At 39.0% G+C, this 21,322-nt stretch overlaps 4 protein-coding genes across 7 annotated transcripts in view; 2 read left to right on the plus strand and 2 right to left on the minus strand.

Annotated features, from left to right (window-relative positions):
• Positions 1-7,998, plus strand: part of LOC108102399 (wiskott-Aldrich syndrome protein homolog) — a 29,331-nt gene extending 21,333 nt beyond the window's left edge. Inside the window, exons 1-4 of one of the 4 annotated variants that reach the window (XM_017207345.2) lie at positions 5,717-5,753; positions 6,403-6,520; positions 6,583-6,714; positions 7,327-7,998. In XM_017207345.2, coding sequence (XP_017062834.1) covers positions 6,497-6,520; positions 6,583-6,714; positions 7,327-7,794 — 624 coding nt within the window. In that variant the 5' untranslated portion in view covers positions 5,717-5,753; positions 6,403-6,496 and the 3' untranslated portion in view covers positions 7,795-7,998. The other 3 variants (XM_017207346.2, XM_017207344.2, XM_017207342.2) reach the window with 3 other exon arrangements.
• LOC108102398 (protein phosphatase 1H) lies at positions 1,129-5,093 on the minus strand. Its single transcript, XM_017207341.2, has 3 exons — positions 4,480-5,093; positions 2,179-3,632; positions 1,129-1,942 (listed from the first exon to the last, which is right to left on the minus strand). The coding sequence occupies exons 1-3, from the start codon at positions 4,818-4,820 to the stop codon at positions 1,845-1,847; spliced, it is 1,893 nt and encodes a 630-aa protein (XP_017062830.1). The 5' UTR covers positions 4,821-5,093; the 3' UTR covers positions 1,129-1,844.
• A 91-nt stretch (positions 7,999-8,089) lies between the features above and the next one.
• LOC108102401 (clusterin-associated protein 1) lies at positions 8,090-11,712 on the minus strand. Its single transcript, XM_017207347.2, has 4 exons — positions 11,649-11,712; positions 10,432-11,595; positions 8,836-9,108; positions 8,090-8,778 (listed from the first exon to the last, which is right to left on the minus strand). Exons 1-4 carry the CDS (start codon positions 11,668-11,670, stop codon positions 8,669-8,671), a joined length of 1,569 nt encoding a protein of 522 aa, XP_017062836.1. The 5' UTR covers positions 11,671-11,712; the 3' UTR covers positions 8,090-8,668.
• A 6,768-nt stretch (positions 11,713-18,480) lies between these two features.
• On the plus strand, positions 18,481-19,089 carry LOC108102391. Its single transcript, XM_017207333.1, has one exon. It carries the CDS (start codon positions 18,481-18,483, stop codon positions 19,087-19,089), a length of 609 nt encoding a protein of 202 aa, XP_017062822.1.
• Positions 19,090-21,322: the final 2,233 nt, after the last annotated feature.

Consider the following 21,322-nt stretch of genomic DNA (forward strand, 5'->3'; position numbering starts at 1 on the left):
TTCACCGACATTTTCGGGACTTAGTTGTGTGTGTGCTTTAAAAGTAAGGGTGTTGTGTATGCGTGTGTATGTAGGTATGGTAAAAAGATTTATGCGCTGTGCCGATACAGAAATTACTGCTAACTTAAAACAATAATTGAATACATTACCTTAAATATGTTAGGTAAACTTGAAAATTCGTGAGGAACTGCTCCCTAGAAGAAGGAAAGTATTTTGGCAGTGTGGGGAATTATTACGTATTGTTATCTAAACATACATATTTAATTAGCTAGCTTAGAAGTAAATTACAATTTGAACACAAGTCATTACTCTAAAAATGTTATTTTGAAAATCAGCTTGGAAAAAATCTATTTCGAAAATTATGCTAAACCTTAACAAGATATTTGCAGAAATATAAGCATCAATACTCTTGAAAGTTTCAACATATAATAATGAAAACCAATTAAAATGTTCACATATTCGACATAACATTGATATAATAGAGATGATATATCCAAACGCATTTTGTAAAAAGAGTAATGACAGTTTAAATTTTCCATATGTCAGTATCTGGAATTTACAGCAATCTCCAAAACTCAACACGAGATTTCTGTAGCACTCTTAATTTGAATCCCATGTATTTCTAAGTGACATTACTGTTTCAAAAAGTCTGTGTAGATAAAAACCATAATAAATTATAACGAAAACATACCAACGGTTTGTAATCAAGTTTTAGACCTACACAAAAAAGACAGAGATGGCAAACCATTTAAAATGTTAAATTCACCCACGTTGTTCGCAGCTCCCAGCCTCCTCATGGCCACTAAAATCATTATAATCGAATTACGATTTCACCCTGGACATCGAAGAAACACTATAAGCATAAAGAAAGTTGCATACTCGAATGCTAAGTACATATATTTTCATAGTAGATTTTTACAGCTTCCAGAACTATATATTCATATGAAAGAAATCCGACAAAACCAACTAAACAATTTAATGAAAATTAATTTTGATTATAATCGAAATCTATTCAAAATTATTGTAACGTTGAATCATAAAACCAAACAGGAAAAATAATAAAAATTTAAAGTTCTAAATTGTTTTGTTCGAATAGGGATTTTGGTAAAGAGTGAAAGAAATAATTCGTTTCTAGTGGTTATCGCTTTGTTTTTATTATTTCAGATAAGGTCTTATCACAAAATGGTGATCGAAGACATTTACAAGACTCCACCCTAACCAAGAAGTTGCGCTATATTCATGTGTCGCGGCTATCAGATACCCGTTACTCTGTTAATCAATATTAAATAATTGTCTCAGCCGGTGGCGGTACTGCTCATGTGATTTCATATTACCTAAATGTGTTATTAAATGGCAAAATAATGTTCCGATTTTGTAAATCATAGTATTATTTGCCCCAATAATTATTTCGCTCTCATCTAGTTAACAATAATTGTTGTTTTATTTTATTTTATCATTTCGTTTATGTTTTACGCAGCTTAAAATACTTTTTATTTATCGTGTTTTTAGTTTTTAATTGGAATCGTAAAGTGTTCACGTGTGATAATCGAACTTTTCCTAACATTGCTGAGGAGCTTTGTTCATTCAATAACTGTGTTGGACCAACACAAACTATCTTAATTACAGCAAATTATTGTAGAATGTAATTAAGTTGACTTGCGAAATTATATCGTTTTGGTTAGTACATAAGCGAAGTATGTAAAAACTTTGAATGTTTTGAATTTGTTCCTATGTGAAGTGTAAAAAAATATAGACGTGCCAATAACTGTCTCATCTGCATCCGTTTAATTATCGCTGTTTTTAAATAAGCATACTTTATCGGCCTGTGTTACAGGTTCTTTGTCCTAGTTCTTGCCTTTGCCTTTACGACCTTTATGATGCGGCTGCTGTCGCGTCGTTGAATCGACTCTGTCCTTATCCTTATCCTTGCAAAAGTCATCCGCTAAAATATATGATATTAGTAAAAATACTCTTTAATTTTAGATGACAGTTTTAAAGTCTATGAAGTTAAAATTCTTATAGTGAATGCTTTGTTTATTTTTACTTTGGCATTTCACTTAAATCTAAATTACAAATCACTTATTATTATAAGGAAATATATTTATATAGTCTTTGTTTATGAATTGAAATCAAAGCGATCAACTATAAGATAAGATTTTAGTTTAACAACTCGCTTACCTGTTGAATCGGTATCTTTAAGTTGAACCTGCTCCAGTGATGGGGTCAGTTCTACCTCCAGGGTTTCATCGACTGCCTCCTCTAGTCGCTGTTGTTTCTGCGAAGTCTTGGCCTCATGGACAATCACCTCACCCTCTTCCTCCTCCTCGACGACGTGAGCTTCCTCGGCAATAACGCCGTTGAGCACGATCACCGCCTCCTGGGCCACGTTGGCCCGTGCCTGTCGGCGTCGCTCTTCAAGATCCTTTTTGTAGTTCTGCGTCCACTCCACGTGCTCCTTGTAATACTGACTAACGGGGATCACCATCACCGATATGTCATCGACAGTGGCTGCTGCCTTACTATCGGCGAGACGCCAGTGCCCGGAGTCATTGATTTTTCCACGAGCACGAGCCACCAGCTCCTGAGCAACCATCGTATAGCGATGCTTCTCTGCTGGATATTTGGAAAGTGTCTGGAAGACGGTGCGAGAAACGGCTTCATTTTCGGAAACATCCCACAGTCCATCGGTGGCCATGACGAGCACTCCGTAATCACCATCCCGGTTGTCCTCATCGGGAATACTAACCACCTGCGTGAGATCTCTTTGCCTCACATCGGGATGGGGCGTGAGAAAGGGTTTTATCTGTATACCGGTGTTAATGGCCAGCAGCTCATGATCGCCAAAACCACGCGTTACACCCAGTGTGCCCAGCAAGCGGCTTCTTTTGCCCTCACCGTTGACTACCGGCATGCGGAGATCATCCCTAGTCAGTGTCTTGTATGTCCAGCCACGCATGGTACCTTGCCTGCAGAGAATGCGCTGGCCCATGTCCTTGATGTGCGGTCGCTTCGAGTACTCCATGGCCACATAATGTTGACCCATGAGGTGTGGTTTTAATTTGGCCACATTTAGCAGACGTTCGCGTTCCGTTTCAGGCGTGTGATCCGCAGAATACAGCACTGGATAACAACTAGCTTCTAGTGGATCCGGTTCAATGACAGAGTCCGTATCCGTTCGAGGCTTTTGGGGAGTTGCACGCCTTTGACAGAGCACAGCTCTGGAGTCTCCGGCATTCGCCACATACATCTTGCCATCGATAAACAATGAAACACAGGCGGTGCAACCACCGGCATCTCGATAACGATCACTGTCCTGCGCTATTAGCGAGTCCATGTTAAAAAACGCACTCTCTAGAGCTCCGATGATAAGCTCGTCCTTAGTTACTCGGCGCTGGAAATATATAGGATGCGGGAATGCGGGATTTAGTTTAGTGCCATCAACCCCGCCACTGGTAGTTTCCGCATCCCGTGGCAGGAGCAGCTCCAGGCAGTCCACTAGCTTTTCGTGCAGGATGTGATGGAATTGATGCGAGGCGGCCAGTGCTGCTCCATATCCGGCGTGTCCGTCGAAAATGCCGAAATAAGTGTACGGGAGATCTGGGTGCTTGTGCTCCGGATCTGAAAGAACTTGCCTGGATGTGAGAAAAAAAACAAAAGATTTTTTTTCGAAATCAAACTTACATAGATAAAAGTTAAGCTGTCATTTGCTAATGATTTTTATAGTATAATATCACAATTTACTATATATAGTTTGCTTTCAACTGTTTTTCAGTTTCCTGTACCGAATATCTGTACTACTTGTTGTTTACCAACTATGTTTATTTTATTGGGTTAAAAAACTTATAGTAGTAATTCAGCAAATGCGTTAATAGGAGACAAAAAGTGACGTGCACTAAATCTAAACGTTATCTTATCATGTGTAAACAATAATCTTAGTTGGTCATCACAGACATTTGACACTCGCGTCTAGAAAAAAATAAAAAACAAACATTCGTCTTGAAAAATAACTCACGAGTTTTAGTTATAATGGCGCAACATGCAAACATTATTGAAATAATATTCTCTAAGAATTCCAGATTTAAATACATACATATTGGCTCGAAAGTGAAATATTTATGATATATATGATTTGAGGAAATCTCTGTGTCTGAGGAAAGTTAAGTCTGAAAGCTTACGCCCCTTTAACAGATAATTCTGTTGATGCATTTATACATAATAAATTCGAATTAACCCAATGCCTCGCGAATGAGACTGTTATGCTTTCGTCGAAGACGAAATGCTTCGAAGAGACATCTTAGTTGGTCTTAACAATACCTAATGACAAGAACATACATTGTGGATAAGTAGGTTAGGTGCTCTTTTAAAGCTGGCCCACTTATAGGTGATTTTTAAGGGATCTAGAAATTTGAGTAAATAGATCTACACTTCTGATCAAATCGATAGTAGGGTGCCTTGACCGCCGTAGACTGTCCGACTCACCGGCAGAAAGCGCCTTGGTCTTCGTTCCACTCGGACTTTCCTGAATTGACGCACTCGGCATATCCGGTACACCAGGGAAGCAGGTTTATGTCCCGTGGCACGATGATGGGGCGCACATTGTGGTCCGCTGATGCGCGTAGTTCATCTGGCGTGAGAAGTTGCAAAAAGGGCGGTCGGGCGTAGGGGAACTTGTCCGGCATCGGATGTCCGCTAGATCCCCCAAATCGCAGTCGCTGGTGCTGGGAATTGTGATGCCCACTACCCCGCTCCGCACTGCCAGGTATTGGAGGCAAATCTGGCGCTATGGCCGATATTAAACGCTCCTTAAAGTTACTGAACATTTTTCCTTTTTTATCTCTCAATGACTCTTGTTCGCTCGCTTATGCTCTCTAGCTCACTCCCACTGACGTGGCGAGCTTGCGCTGTCGTGTTGCTGATTTGATTTAGTTCCTTAAATATATGGGCTTTGTTAGGTAAACTTCAGCGGACTCCTTAATGGTGGCGACGTGGGTGTCGAATTTTTCGGCGACAACTTTGCGAATTTATGGCGTTTCTTTTTGTGTAGAATAAATCGATTTGTTCGCCAGTGTGGCCGTGCACGCAGATCATCAATACAGAAACGTTCTCGAATAGTATGTTGAGGAAAATACTAGAAATCTTAACAAAGGCATACAGTGAACCTACAAACCTTAATTTTAACAAATTGCATCAAAATAAAAATAATTTCAAATTATTTACAATTTCATCCCAGAAATTACGTAATTTTTTTTTGTGCCGCATCGGAAAAATATAGCTGAGAAAACTTATTTATGTATACACATAATTAAAATTTGAATATACAGTATAATTTGCTTAGCTGCCTCGAGTACTTTGCACGCAACTTCGAAGCAGCTATCTTAAAAATGCAGCTATCTTAATTTAAATTTTTGAACGAAAAAAAAATTTACCTTTGGCTCAAATAAAGTACATATAAATTGTGTATCTTATTTAGCCAAATTATATTTTCATTTCAATGTCTAAATTATTGTTAACAAAATATTTGCAGAAAATTTGCTTCGATCTCAATAGATGGCGCAGCTAACTTACATGATTTTCATAGAAAACCATAAAAAATTCTGCCGATATGATGCGCTTGAGTGCAGAAGGCTGCTAAGTTAGGTGCACCAAACGTAATTATTTTCATACTAAAGTGACCATTATGCAGAAAAATGAAAATATCAGGCAGCTATCTTGACGATGCAGCTAAGTATCGAGGCAGCTAAGCAAATTATACTGTACATATATAAAATTGTAAATCTATAAATAAGCTATGATTGCTGTATTGGCAATTCAGAGTTCAGAAAGAGTCAACTAAATTTGCCGTTGTATTCAAAATGAGAGAATGGTCTATCCTGCGATTAAGAGTTTTAATTGAATTAGCCTTATGTAGTTATTTTACACATTCCAAGCTTGTAGACGTAACTTCTTAATAAGTAAACATTTGTACACCCGTTACTCGAGAAGTAAAAGGTATTATAGTATTATATTCGTTGAAAAGTATGTAACAGGTAGAATGAAGCGATTCCGACCCTATAATCAATAGCGAAGACGATTGTGCCATGTCCGTCTGTCCGCCCGTCTGTCTTAATCTTAATCTTAATTTAAATGTGTGCTCCTATATTTTTTTTGGAAAACGGAATCAGGTGATGATGTTTGGTCCTTTTAAAAACATTCAATTTTATCTACGATTAAATTAATTAAAATTACTTTCTGCCTCTTTGGAAAACGGAATCAGTTTAAGAATCATCATGTTTTGGGTTAATGCTTAGTGTCTTTTCAAAAACATTCAATTATATCTACAATTAAAGTAAAGTCTTTGACCCGATTTAATGTTCTTAGATTTAAAATAAAATGAGTGTTATTTATGTCTCCGATTTATTGCAGATCGGAGCACAATGAACTGCGTGACGTCATTATCAAATCGACTGCTTCGGGAATTGCTCTGGACCAACAGAAGGTGGATCAGTATATTAAGGCGATGTCATTAAATGGCAGTGAAAAGGTGTGCCAAGTTTGTTTTTTATTAGGTTGTGGACATCTTTTATCCGATTTTTTGTACTTTAGGTGAGTAACGAGAAGCTGGCCGCTATGTGGATTTATGCCGCTCAAATGGGAAACCTACCGCCGCCCTCCGTTCGTAAACTGACCCCCCCTTCGCGACAGGTAATGCTGATTCCCTCGGCCGCTGGCAATGGGGTGAGTATACTTGCTGGAATTTGGAAAAAAATGGAACATTTATTACAGCTGACTATACATTTTTAAAATGTTTAATATTTAAAATATTAATTAGTAAAGCTGCGCATAGAAATAGCACTATGACGCACATTTTTCAATAATTAAGATTTTGTAATACCTTATAGTTTATTTATCTTGATATCTTGCCTAGCTGGGCATCTTTGGTATATAACCAAATTACAGCAAATACAGTCAGTTTTAAATTAATTGATATGTACATAGTTATATATAAAGTAAAGGTCATTATCGTTTCAGAAGTAACATATATTCTTGATCTTAGAATCGATAGCTCAGTTCATTTAGTCATTTACGTCTGTCCGTTTCTCTGTCTGTATTAAAGCTGAGCTGGGATTGAGATGTCACATGTCTGTGCGTTAACTTCTGTTAGCATAAGTAACAGGTATCTGATAGTTGTAGCTGTCGATTAATTTTTTGTAGTACCACATTGGTTGTAATATAATGTAATTACATTATTAAGAGTCATCTGTTTCTGTCGAAATTGGCCAGCCTACGGGCATCCTATACTCTAAGCATTACCTTAATATGCAAGATAACGATTTTGGAATGTTTTAGATGGCTCCACCGCCCCCTACACGCATGCCTCCCCCGCCACCGGGCACCGGAGCCCCACTTTTGCTTCCGGTTCCGCCGCTGCCGCCACAATACCGTGGGATGACCCTTCCTTACATTCGACCAGGATCCGTGTTGTATGCCCATCCGGGCAGCTTAAGCGATACATATCGGACCCACAAAAGCACGAAGTCGGCCGAGATCCATGGTCAGCGAAGGCGCCGACGGGCGAGTAAGCTAGATGCCAACCGCCGCCAGCGCCGCAAATCGGAGGCGGATGTCTTGGACGGAGCACCTAACTTTCAGTATACAGGACTGGATCGAGCAATAGCTGACAGCTTTTTGGCCAGGCAGGAACAATCACAAGCGGGTAGTCACATTGACTATTCATCGTCTGCATCCTCAGACCTGTACGGCGGTCAGAGAGCCTCTTCCACAACTAAGATCGTTTGTCGGGATGTGGTAATGTGAAGGGGAATGACCAAATTTCAATTTTCACCTGTCTTTTGTACATATTTTTTCCAAGGAGCGACGTCGAAGGCTTATCTTGGTATACCGTTACCAGAAAATTAGACTTTATAGTAGTCCTACCCATAACTTCATATGTATGCGTATTATTTTAAGGCACTTATTAATATGAATCGAATAAACTTTTGTTAAACAAACTAAATTTAATTAATTACCTTGGTATTTATTTCCTAGTCCTTATCCCGAAAATATTTGTGCTTACGAAATTGTTAAAAATCTTAAAGAAAACACTATGTATGTAATAATTTAAATAATAATTTTAATATAAAATCTATTCAATGTTTTACAAAATAATTTTTATACATTCAACAGCCACAAAGTTACAAAAGTTACAATTTTATTGGCGCCACCTATTAGTAAAACATAAATACTGCCTAAATAAAGCATGTATCATGACACCTTTAAAAATGACCTGATTTTTCGTATAAATGTACTTTCGTCATGACTTTTAGACCCTGTGGGTGGTAAAATTGTTATTTTCATTCTATATACCCGTTACTAGTAGATTAAAAGCGGAGAACGTGTTCTATGAAATATGTACCAGGTAGAATAGAATCGTTTCCGATTCTATGTTATTTATGTTTTTGTTAAGGATCAATAACCCGGGTTTATTTTTTCGCGTAGGTCTGTTTGTCCGTCTGTCCGTATGTATGCTGAGATATATGAGATGTAAAGTTGGAATAAGCAAAGCTCAAGATTGTTCTAATAACAGGGACCATTTAAGCTTGAAGGATAAGTATGCTTCTTTATTTTATTTATTAAATGCTTGCAATATTTTATTAAGGTAAAACAACATTTATGCTTTGTTGTAGTGCATTCAAAAATCCTCATCGCTGTGGTGTTCCGCTTTATTGGCCGTCTTCGGTCGCAACGGCAGTTCTCCGGTTAACTTTGAAATGCTAATGTCGTCGATCGAATTGAGATCAACTGGGATATATAATACTACAGATTATTTCCAATTAAAGACATAGCTGGTCGACTTACAATCATCGTCCCCGGCACCCAAAGCAATATTGCTCATGCCACTTATCCCGCTAATGCCGCTCAGTCCACTCATGCCCATAATCTCGCCCACATCCAGTTCACTCTCTGAGCTCCCGAAGCTACTGTCATCGTCCCGGGAATTGAGCATAGTGTTTCCGGGTCCGATGCGACCATTTCGATGAGTGCCACTTGCATCTGCTCCAGGCGGAGCTCTTCTGGATCCCCGGGTTGTCTTGGTATCACCATCTTCCTCTGGTCCAGCAACGCCTCTTCCTAAATAAATGTTCATTTCAATCAGAATCGCAATTTGATAAGACTTATTAAACATATATAATATATTATGAATAAGATAATATATATTTTATAAATGCGAATGAAAAAAAGGTTTAATGTTAATAGCTGTTTCAAAAATTGAGGATTCTTTCAGGTTTAACTCTTCGTTGCAATGGAGAATTAGAAAGTATAAAGGAATAAACATTAAACACAGTCGTAAGATTAATGTTTTAAATATCTTAGTTTAAACAATTACACCAGTTACTCGTAGAGTAAAAGCGCAGCGCAAGTTTATTTCAGCATCTTGCCACGCCCACTCTAGCGCCAACAAATCACGGAAAACTAAAATCGCTGAAATCAAAAAGTATTAGAGCTAGAAAGTTGAGATTAAGTATGAATACTTTTGAGATGTCAGCGCATCTCATGGTGGTACCATTATCCACACATACTATTACGCCCACCAAGCGTATCTCGCTTGTTTCGGCATTTATGAAGACATTTTTGCTCAACATGCTTTCTCTGACAATAGGTGGCGTTTTGTGAATTTCCACTAGCAAAATTAATATTTTACTATTGTATAAAACAGTAACGGGTATGTTATAGTCGCGGCACTCGACTATAGCGTTTCTTCTTGTTTTATTCGTATCTGTCCGTATGAACGTTGAGATGTTCTAATCTATAAGAGCTAGAAGATGGGACTAAACATTCCGATTCTAGAGATGCTTCCGCCACTGATGGTTATTCAACAGTAGGTTAATGTTTTGTTTAGGCCATAAATAAATAATATTGGCAACCTTCACCAGCGTTCTCCGACATTAGCTGCAAGTGGAGGCCAAGGAAAATTTAATTGATTTTACTCTAACGGGTAAAATATTAATCATTTTCTGGTTCCAATATGATCGGAATTCAAATAATTTGTTACCTACGACAATTTTTTTCCGTTGAATCCTCTGGAAAACCACTGGAAATTTGTTTTTTTTTTAACTTTATAATATGGTGGTGATTACGTCACGATTTGGGTTTGTTAATTGATTGTTAATTTAACGTATAGTTACATTTCGGTAAATTGTACCAACAATGTTGGAGGATTGTTTGAATTTCTAGAAGATTTCGTTCTTGTATAAATATTACTTAAGCCCCGATTGAGAAACATTCACTAAGCTATATTGGAGTTATAATACAATTACTTAAAACAGTAAGAAAATGTAATATAAGCTAATTGTAAATGAAGTGCTGGCTACCCAAAAAGGATGTTTAAAATCTATTCCGGCAGAGACCTTTCAAAAGGATAAATTTGTGCGGGTCAGCAATGTGCTTTCTTACCTCCTACTCCTTTTCTAGTCCTACCCGTTGTAGGTCTTATCCTGGAGTTGGCAGTACCAGGACGTTTTCCCTGTGCTGAATTGAGGCTGTTCTGCTGCATCAGCTTGTCCTCATCCCGTATATCGGGTATTTCCGAGTCCAGACCGAACATACTCCTGCCATTTACCACCATATCGAGACCGGAAACCGCTTCGCCTTCATTATTGCCTTCATCCTCTTCATCCAGATCGTCCTCGTCGTCGTCATCGTCGTCTTCTATGAGACCCTCTGGTATAAAGGGCATGGAACTTTCTGCGGGCTTTTGCAGAACGGGCGAAGCAATGGGCGTGACACGTTTAGTACGTAACTCAAGTTGGGACTTAAGAGCATCCCGAACATGCAACCTTAGGAAGTATCGCTGGAAAAGTTCCTGCAAATTCTTCTCGCAGTCCTCGAACTCGGCCATATGTGCCGGTCGAATACGATGAAGGGCTTCCAATCTTTGGCGGGTTCTTTCGAGCTCCGCTCTGCGGCGTTGCAACTTTGAGCCCAAAGCATTAAGTTCAACTTTTGCTGCCTCCAGTTGGGCTTTACCCGACTGCAGCCGAACTTGACTGGCTTGGATGGCGTTCTTCAGAGTTCTTTCCACACTGAGCAGTTCTAGTGGCCTCTGTGCATGCGACATTCTCGTCTCCTTGTGAAGCAGTTCCGACGAAAGGAGCTCGTATATTTCGGTACCCTGCTGAGATAAATCTGCTGCCAGCTCTCGAGCTTTACGCAACTCTTCCATCTTGTCGCCAATATCCACTGGGTTAAGGCTTCTATACTGGTCCTTTTGGTCCTCATCGTCACGATATGCTTCGTTTTGCCCTGGGGCTGTCAAAAGTCGGGTAACTTTCTGTAGCTCCACTGCCGTCACCGCAGAGGCTGCGTATAGTTTTCGAGGATTCAGACGAATGCGCGCCTTGGTCACAAAGAATTCCGTGGCTGAACGGACAAGGAGAACCCGTTGCTCCTCTGACTCCACGCCGCCGGTTATAGTGGCTCCCGGTTCCATCAGACCAGCCAGCCATTGAAGGAGTTCGGCGACTATATGAAAACTGGCCAGGCTGCCATGCGGATTGGCCAGGGATTGCAATGGAAATACCCGCGGGAACCCCAGCAGCTTGAGATGTTCCCCCAGATCTAGAAGATGGTGCTCTAGTTTGATAATGCTTAAGAAGGAAGTCACTACGTACCGCGCACATCCTTGAAGGACATTCCTGGATTTCGACGAGCTCACCTCGAGCTTTTGCTCCGCCGGCTGTGCTAGCAATTGTATTTTCCACATCGTCATTTGTTGTGGTCTTTGCCGCTTTTGTTTGGGCCACCAAATTCCAAATTGGAGGGTGCTAAGCAACGGAAAGTGCACTGGCAAAAAAAAACAAAAATAATTTTATTATTAAATAAATGGTAAATATTTGAAAAAAGATAAAACAGAATGATTTTTAAGCCCTAATAAAATAAGTTAAAACGACTTCAAGTAATTACACTTTTAAAATACAATATTTTTAAATAGTTACTTATACAAAAAGGAAAAGAGCAATTTTGTCTTTGAGACAAAAGAGTTTAAATTAATTATATTATTATGGGTGCCGCAGCCATATTCAATATTTATTCTACTCGTTACTCTTAGAGTAAGAGGGTTTACTGTATTCATTGGAAGGTATGTAACAGGTTCCTTGGTCTGGTCGTATACTAGTTGAGATTAGGAATTCCGATTCGAGAAAATCCTTTGCAGCCGATCACGCCCACTCTAACCTCAAAAACATTAACGTGAACAACAATTATGTTAAAAGTTTGGATTGTTTACAACTATTATGTTTTTGGTGAAAACCTATTGAACAATATTTATCGAACTAATATTTCGAAATAAAGTTAGCAAGTCCTAACATACGCTGTGACGTCACCGTTAATTAACAAACCGCCTTAATATACATATGCTGCTGTAGGCGCGATTTAACATATTGGTTAACAGATAAACAGGTATAAGTTGAATAAAGTAAGACATAATATTATAACTCTCTGACTTTTAATACCTAAAAAATTTGATGGACAATCACAAAATGTCTTAAAATATTTAAGTTTTCGGGGAATTTTAAATACCATTTTTTTTAAGTGATAAGGTTTTATTGGATTTCTGTTGTGGGTCATACAGAGTTCACCTAGGAAACGGTTTGCTTACTTTGGAACCATTAGTCATTTGGGGGATGTAAATTTGATCTGTTATATTTCAAAATTATGAATGTTAAACACACCGGTATTTATTCCCAAAATACAGATTCCATCAAATTTGTGTTCTTATGAAAAATCGTTTATGCTTTTCAGAGATTTAAATCAGTTTGTGGGGGCTAGAGTGGCCAAAACTCATTTTTCGAGTATGCAAATTTTAGATTTGTTAATGTTACCATGTTAAGAAATGATTAAACTGCTATGTTGCATGTCTAAAATGTCAACTTAACAGTTTAGTGTTAAAATAACAGCTGTTAAAGTCAGCTTTTGCAAGCGAACACCACAAGCTGTTTTAAAGGTTAACTTTGTAGTCCAACTTCAAATTGGCATATCTCTGACGAAAAAGCATTAAATAATCTAATTCAAAATGATTATCGCTTCTTCAGGTTAGTACTATGTGTTTATACTAATATGTTGTATGTTTCGATCCTGCAAAGCTCCTTTTCTGCCAGTTTCTTTGCCCTTAGTAGAGGCACTGTCATAGCGAGGATCGTTCTAGCATCCATAGTAATGCGTTCAAGCCGTTTACAAACAGTGGAACAATTCAATATTAAATATTTTGATACAACAAAGTAAGAATTTAATTGACGTTAAACAATTCGTGTATTCAAAACAAATTCTAATCAGATTAAATATATGAAATCGCCTCAGTCGCTCACCACACCCAATTGGATTTTGCTGTCTTCTACGTCTGCTTGAATTTTGCAATCCAGTCCACTCTGCTACTCCAGCTCGTACTCTTCTACGATGTCGTCACGCTGCACTGCTTGCTCGTCTCGTTGCTACTTCTTGCTCGTCTCTTCGCAATTTTTTGGCGGATTGCGTCGTTTGCAAGTTCTTGCAGCTCCTCTTTTCGCTAAAGGGAATTTTTTGTTGTCGCAAAAATAGCAAGTGGCCAGTCCACTGCTGTACATCGTCGTTCTCTTTTCTCTACCGCGCAGATTATGCGGTTCAAGTTTTTTTCGAGTTTAGTTTTTGGGTACGCTCACAGTAGAGTTTTTTGCAAAATTTTTCGCACTTTTGTAGTCTGCGTACACCAATTTGCTGCTTCAACGTTAGTCGATCTTTTTAACTTTTTAGATTTTCCTCGTCTTTATCTGTTCTTGTTTAACAATTACATCCAACGCTTTTCAGTTTTTACTTCTTTTTTTTCTCAGTCTTCACTTCATTCTTCGTCGCGACAGTTTTCGATGTGTTAACGCACAGTTTTCTCTTTGTTCTTTTTTCCTTTTATAATCCCGGTTGAGCCCCAATAATTTGTAGGGTAGTACAAATTGATAATGTTTAATTTAGATATTAACAGAAATAAGTTATACGAGGTCAAACGAAGGCATTCACAATAATATTTTAAGCGCCACAGTTTCTCACGGCTTTTGGGCGTGGCCTGATGAAAACTCGTGACAAGTTGCAGTGGCATCTTTTTAATACGTGTTTTTAAGCCTAACTTTCTATCTCTTATAGGTCCCGAGATTTTTGCATTTTTGGTTTTCCGGGTTTTGTGGGCGTTAGGGTGGACGTGGCTAAATGGGAAATTAATTTGCATTTGGGGCATCATAAAAACCTACAGTGCCGAACTAAATTTTTGGCACAGAAGGCTTCATGAACTTTAGGGCACGATTTCTCCCCTTAAAATTGAGATATTTAAATAAACCAAAATTTATACATATAATGTTATAAAAACATAACACGACAAAGTTTATTTCAACTTTTTACCTTCAATGGTTGATTTTTAAAAATTAAATAACATAAATAAGAGGTGAATTTGGCTGAACAAAATTTTTGGCACACTTATTGAAAAACTTAAAAATAAATGAAAATAACTAAAATTAATACTTTGTGGGTAAGCCATTTTGTTTTATAAAGGCTTCCAACCGTCTTGGCATCGAAGAAACGAAATTTTGGGTTGTTTCTGCCCCAATATTCTGCCCCTTTTTCTATTAGAGCCACCTTCAGCCGGAATTTGTTTTTATCGCGCGTTTTTTAACGCACCTGTCCAGCTCCTTCGCACAAATCTTCAATGGGATTGAGGAGGATGCGGCAGAGTATGTTGGACGTTATGTGCGACCCACATACGCACATCATAAGCCGTTTAAGGGAGCTTCTTCGAGTATAGCGAAATAATGTTCCGATTTTAAAAATCTTTGGTAAATCGATAGATGTTAACAGAAATAAGTTATACAAGGTCAAACGAAGGCATTCATAATAATATTATAGACGCCACAGTTTTCCGCGGTTTGTGGGCGTTAGAGTGGGCGTGGCCGGATGCATCTTCGTGGCAAGTTGCAGGGGCATCTCTTAAATACGTGTTCCTAAGCTCTTATAGTTTTCGAGATTTTTGCATTTTTGGTTTTTCGGGTTTTGTGGGCGTTAAAGTGGGCGTGGCTTGATCGGAAAAAATAAATTCGCACTTTCTATCTCTTATAGTTACCGAGATATCAGCTTTTCTAGAAAATCCGAAAAGCCTTGAGGCTTGTGGGCGTATGGGTGGGTGTGGCCGGATAGTAGTACCACTATAAGATGCGCTGGCATCCAACGTTTATACATAATGAATTTCAACTTTCTAGCTGTAATAGTTACCGAGATTTTAGCGATTTTAGTTTTTCGCGATTTGTGGGCGTTAGAGTGGGCGTGGCAGGATGCTGAAATAAACTTGCGCTGTGCCGGGACCTCAAGAATCTTCATGCTTAATATCATCTTTATATCTGCTATAGTTCCTGAGGTCTCAGCGTTCATACGGACGGACGGACGGACGGACAGACGGACATGGCACAATCGACTTCGCTATTGATCCTGATCAAGAATATATATACTTTATAGGGTCGCAAACGCTTCCTTCTATCTGTTACATACTTTTCAACGATTCTAATATACCCTGTTACTCTACAAGTAACGGGTATAATAAATGTAACCATGTAAGTCCGCTATAGTATCGACGGCAAGTAAGGTTTGAAAGTTATCGAGTACGCGATGCTCAGGGCCTTTTGAGTGCGACACATGAGGATCAAGAGTGGTTCAATCAAGACGAGCACTACGCATTGATTTAAATCTTGCAACATTTCATTGTAACAGTAACATTGACTACAGTCTTCGTCCAGGTGTCGCCACTGGAAAAATTGATAAAATTTGCACTTATTGCAGCGCAATAAAATTTAAGAACGAAACGCCAGGGATGTGTTAAAGAATCCACTCTTATCACATCGGCAGCTCTATGTGGCCTGCTCGAGCGTGTGATTTATTCGTTTACGCACCTGATAGAAAAACGAGAAACATTGTATATCCCACAGCACTTCAATAAATGTTGAATAGAAACCTAAACGAAAATGGTTGTATTTATTTAATTTTCCCCGCGCATGGAACATAAGCCTTAGAAGACTACATATGCCAAGCTTGAGAAGCGGAGCGAACCGAGGCGGGCGCACTAGTCTATATGTACAGTGGCTCCAAGCTTATTTCGTGCAAGAATAAACCAAAGTTTAAATTTCACACCGCTACTAAACTAGCAGAGATATCAAAAAAATTTAAACGCAGTACTGTTAATGTGTCGCATATAATATAATATAATAACAAAAGTTTTTACTAATTTAAAAAACAAAAGAACTTTTCATACAAAACTAAAATATAGGGCAATTCTGATGCACAAGCTTATTTCGTGCAACTACTGTAACTTTCTTAATTCCTAATTTTAATAATTGACCTCCATTATGTTTCTTGACGACTTTTAAACGATTTGTGAAGGATTCGACCAATTTTTTTGTGGTTTTTTTTGGCAATTTACGAAAAAAGCTTGTGCGTCGGAATTGCCCTATTTTTCAGTTTTTGTATGAAAAGTTCTTGCGTACTGGCAAGACTTTCCTTCTATCGCTCATTTTGGAACTGGCCATTGCATCATCTGGATTTGCGGCAACTCTTTTGGATTTATAAATTTACAAAGCACTGGCTCCAATGTGCAGCATCAACAAAAACTCTGGAATGGGCGATGTTCTCAAAACGTGTCAAGTTTTTATATGGGACGAATGCAGTTTGCAGTTCCCGATGCGACTGGCCTTCGCAATGACTATCAATAAAGTTCAAGGAAAATCACTGCAAGCATTGAAGCATGGATTCTCGAATTTCAGTCCACACAAGTAACTGATAGTGACGACACAGTCCATGTGAGGCATTATAAGATAAATTTCTTCATAACTAACCAAATATTGTTCCGATTTAAAAATTTGGTAAGTCGATAGATATTAACAGAAATAAGTTATACAAGGTCAAACGAAGGCATTTATAATAATATTATAGACGCCACAGTCAATAGGTGGCGCCTTGTGAATTTCCACTAGCAAAAAGTCGCGGCACTCGTCTAAAGCGTTTCTTCTTGTTAATGTTATAAATATGTTCTAATAAAAAAACGCATATGTAGGGTAGTACAAATTGATAATGTTTATTTCGGATATATATAAAGGTAAATTAAAGAAACAAAGGTTTTTTATTGAACTTCACGACTTCCGCACTCTGTGGATGACACTTGCTCTCTTCAATATTCGCAATCGAATGACTTCAACTTAAATTAGTAAGGCGCAATTTCTATTAGGAAGAGGGTGATGGGTATAGACATTCTTTGATGGAAAGAGACAGTTCTATATGGCGTTTTGGCTGATGGAAAAAAGCTACGAGGTTGTGGAATTCCTAACAGTGTGTCCCTATATGAAATTAAATAGGCTGCTTAATACCTTAATATACCCATATCCCACACAAATATTATATAAAGATCTAAAAAGTTTGCAATGCAGTGGAAAAAAATGTTTAACAAAACTTTAACGAGTGCCTTAGAAGGCCAAGGACCTGTCCACCAGGATATATGCACCGAATGATATTATTCCGCATGGATGCGACCGGCCGGCGTCATTTCGCCGACTCCTTTAAGGATAAGATCAGTGACTGCTCCACAGGCTTATCCGCTGCCAGATTGGGTTCGTTTTGGTTAATCGAGGCACTTGGATATGGAGGAATCCGATCAGACTTACTGTCATCGCGTCGACCCTTTGGTTGGTACTTGATCTGAACTTTGCGATTTATACCCGAGAAGTGACCATACATCTCCAGAACGTTCTTCAGCTGCTCCAGCTATCGGCATGGGTCTTGGTGTGGATCTCGCTGAGCAGGAAGAGGGCGATGTCAAGATAAAGAGAGTTTCTGGAAGTGCCTACAGCTGCAAGAAACGTAGAAGCATAGTGATCAAGTTACACACCATTGGTGGGGAAAACGTCACGTTAAGCCAACCTGGAGGGATACGAGACTCATATCCTTTTCACAGCAAGTGACAGGAATAAACATTCAACTTCCTTGTAATAGTTATAATGTTTAAAAAAGTATTGATTTCTAAATACGAGTGTCAGAACATCTTTATATTTAAAATGTGTTTGAGTCTGTTTATGTTGGCAGATTAGAAAAGCTGTTAGAAGTTTTAACAGACACTATTTAATTACTTGACAACACTTTAAAGGGAAAACTGCCTAATAAAATGTATTAGAAATGAGGAAGAAGGTAGTGAGCCCATACCAGAGTAGGCCTTGTAATGACCACTGTATGTTCGATTGTCAGAATGCCCAATGGTATTGGCAAAATAAATATAATTCCATCTATGTGACAGCTCTATTTAATATTTTGTTAATACTAAACTGAACATTACTAAGCTATGTGAGCATATAGTTGGCTGTTGGTTTTTGCCTGACAGCTCGAAATTTAAAACTGAAAGTTCTCAGGCTGAGCAACTACGACGAAAAGTAAGCTCTAGAAATTCTCAACGCTACATCCATGGCCCCAAGGAAGCGCATTTCTAAGATTGCTTCGAGGAGTGCACTGCCGCCAGTGCAGACGGCTGAGAGCACTACTCACCACTCGGTGTGCGTCCAAACTGATGCCGTGCCATTGGGTTCCTTGAAGCGCAAATGGGCTCAGAACAAGGTGAAGTCAGCGGCCCCACTGATACCGCCGCCGCAGCAGTTGGCAACTCACCTGATGCCGGCGGTAAATCCACAGGCAGCTTCGTCCGCCTCTATAATGATGAGTGGGCCAGCGGAGGTCTTGCCATCGTCTTTCCCCGGTCCAAATGAGAAATCCTGCCAGGCGGTGTATGGCGGTAAATTGAACAAAGCCGACAGGGTTATCATCGCTAACTCTGGCGGACGAGAGATGAATTACCTGAAGCTCATGGTCAATAATCGACGTGAGGAAGCCAATCAGTGGGATCGTACGCGTTTAGAGACGTTGCTGGCTCAGATCAACCACGATCCCCCGCCGCGCTGGCATGTGGCGACCCAAATGTGGATGGAGGTCGACCAGCTGGAGGAGCGTATAGAGGCCTATGATAAGAAGGAGCTGCTTAATGCCAAGAAGAGTAAAATGGACCATAGCCTTGACTAGGGAGAGATTTCGAGAGGTCGGACAAGGGGCAGATGAAGAAGTCTCCGACTGAGATTAAGAAAAATCATAAAGACCTGTTTGACGTTAATTACGTTAATTTTATTATGGTTCATATTTATCATTTAAATAATATTTTTTATATGCAAATAATATATATGCGTAAATATAATATTTATTGTGCATTACATGCTTCTAAAGACACGTAATTTCTACAACCCTTCAGATCAGATTGTTTATCTATATAAATGATTGGCTTACCACATTTTAATACGCGGACTTTTGCTTATATAGTATTTAATTAATATATAGTTTTGTTTTTAATATAAGAAACATAAATTTTAAGAACCATGTTTAGTCCACCTTTTTAAATTTTATATGAAACTCTTATTATTTGTGAAAATATGTTCTTTATTTTAACCATAATTTTATTTTTTCTAAATCGGAAATTAGGATTTAGGAAGATTATTGTTTAAAATACACTTTTGAACCGATTGAAGCACTTTTCACTTTTCTATGGTACTGATTTTTCGGAGAGTAGCCCTGAATGTCCGAATGATGCAAACGCCCCATTTTTGGCTTCTTTGGAGGCAGCTACAGGATTCAGTCTACGACTTTTAATTGCAGTTCAAGTGGTGTGAATCGCCTGTTACCATATGAATGCCTCGAGTCGAGAACCCTCACGTGGGTCCTTGGTCTATGGTCCTGTGTGCTGGGCTCTTGGTTTCCTACCCAGCTGCTTAATCAGTTGACAACCAGCAGAGCCACGCCTCCGCAGCCGTCCCCGTCCAATGACCAACACCAAATACCCGCCCACACATGGCCTGGCACATCCTGCCGGGCTTTTGTCCTTGCGTGAGTCTTTGTGCATATTTAAGCAGCATTGGATGGGGAGCAGGATTCGAAGGGGTGACCGAGTGAAGTACTGCAGCAGCGAAGGATGCATTCACTCCCCATCTCAGTTTGCTCAATGGCTTTCTGAATGTGAATGTTTACACGGCAGCAAGAGCAGACTTATATCCAAAGAAGTCCTATAAAATAATTTTTGATTTCACGGGGGAAAAAATTGCCTTGATTCCCAGAGAACAATAATTAAACCATTAACAGAGATTTCAAGATCTCGCAAATACCATTTTCCCGTTTCGAGGCCCTGCTACACCCTTGATGTTGCAGCTATGGACATCCAACTTGGAGCTGCCTAGTATTTATTCAGCGGGTTGGGGTGGTATTGTTTTGTAGGTGGTCATGTCAGACTGGGCGTTGGTATGTAGAGGGACTCGAAGGGGATGGGGAGTGAGGGAAGGCATCTTAGTTGGTTCTATCAACTCCATTGGCTCGTCATTTGGTGTCTGGCATCTACATCATGGATCAACATGTGCATATATTTGCATGGCCCCGGGTGTCACATCGTCCGACTGCGCTTTTTGATGCAAAGGTACTGTCCTCTAGGCATCTTTCGATTGTGTAAGATCGCTGTTTAGATATAAAAGTGCAAGAAAGAGGTATACAGAAGAAGAAGAATATGATTAGACATAAAGGGTCATACAGATTTTGATGAGACCTACTAAACCCAAGTTTATGTTTAGGTTGAGCCTTAAAAGACACACAACTATTTCTATTTGTGGGAAAATGTTTCAAATTGGACTAAAACAGAGGGTTCTGGATGACTGGTCATTATTCATTACTAAGTTTAAAGAAACGCTATAGTCGTGCGCTGGGACTATATGATACCCGTTAGTGTTTTATACAATTTTAAAATATTCATTTTGCAATTGGAAATTCACAAAGCGTCACCTTCTGTCAGAAAAAGCTTGTTGAATAACTGATGGTGACGTCACTGTCTATGCGAAATCGTTGGTAAATAAATAGATATAAAATAAAAAATGTGATCCAAAGTCATACGAAGACTTACATTTTAATATTATGGACGCCGCAGTTTTCTGCGGCCTGTGGGCGTTAAAGTGGGCGTGGATGTATAAAAATATCGCTTTGAGCTGCGATGTCAATTCAAAAATATGTATGTCTAATCCGAACTCCCTAGATCTTGTAGTTACGGAGATTTAAGCGTTTTTGGTTTTCCGCATTTTGTGGGCGTTTGAGTAGGCGTGTCCAGATGGTGAAAAAATAATACGCATTGGGGCCATCATTAGAAACTACATGCTTAGTCCCAGAAATTTTTAAAAGATCTGTTGATTTTAAAGAACTTTAGAGATGCATTATGTTAAGCTTTGCCATC

This window comes from Drosophila eugracilis, unplaced genomic scaffold (assembly GCF_018153835.1).
Source record: "Drosophila eugracilis isolate 14026-0451.02 unplaced genomic scaffold, ASM1815383v1 contig_1963, whole genome shotgun sequence".
Classification (NCBI taxonomy): Eukaryota; Metazoa; Arthropoda; class Insecta; order Diptera; family Drosophilidae; genus Drosophila; species Drosophila eugracilis.

Excerpts from the sequence above, each read along its gene's own strand:
- LOC108102398 (XM_017207341.2), bottom strand. The coding sequence starts at position 4,820 with ATGTTCAGTAACTTTAAGGAGCGTTTAATATCGGCCATAGCGCCAGAT. Across the intron at positions 3,633-4,479 it reads GACCAAGGCGCTTTCTGCCG|GCAAGTTCTTTCAGATCCGG; the intron begins GTGAGTCGGACA and ends TCTCACATCCAG. Across the intron at positions 1,943-2,178 it reads TAAAGATACCGATTCAACAG|CGGATGACTTTTGCAAGGAT; the intron begins GTAAGCGAGTTG and ends CATATATTTTAG.
- LOC108102401 (XM_017207347.2), bottom strand. The coding sequence starts at position 11,670 with ATGTCCTTCAAGGATGTGCGCG. Across the intron at positions 11,596-11,648 it reads GTCCTTCAAGGATGTGCGCG|ATCTGGGGGAACATCTCAAG; the intron begins GTACGTAGTGAC and ends ACCATCTTCTAG. Across the intron at positions 9,109-10,431 it reads GACTAGAAAAGGAGTAGGAG|GAAGAGGCGTTGCTGGACCA; the intron begins GTAAGAAAGCAC and ends ACATTTATTTAG.
- LOC108102391 (XM_017207333.1), top strand. The coding sequence starts at position 18,481 with ATGGCCCCAAGGAAGCGCATTTCTAAGATTGCTTCGAGGAGTGCACTG.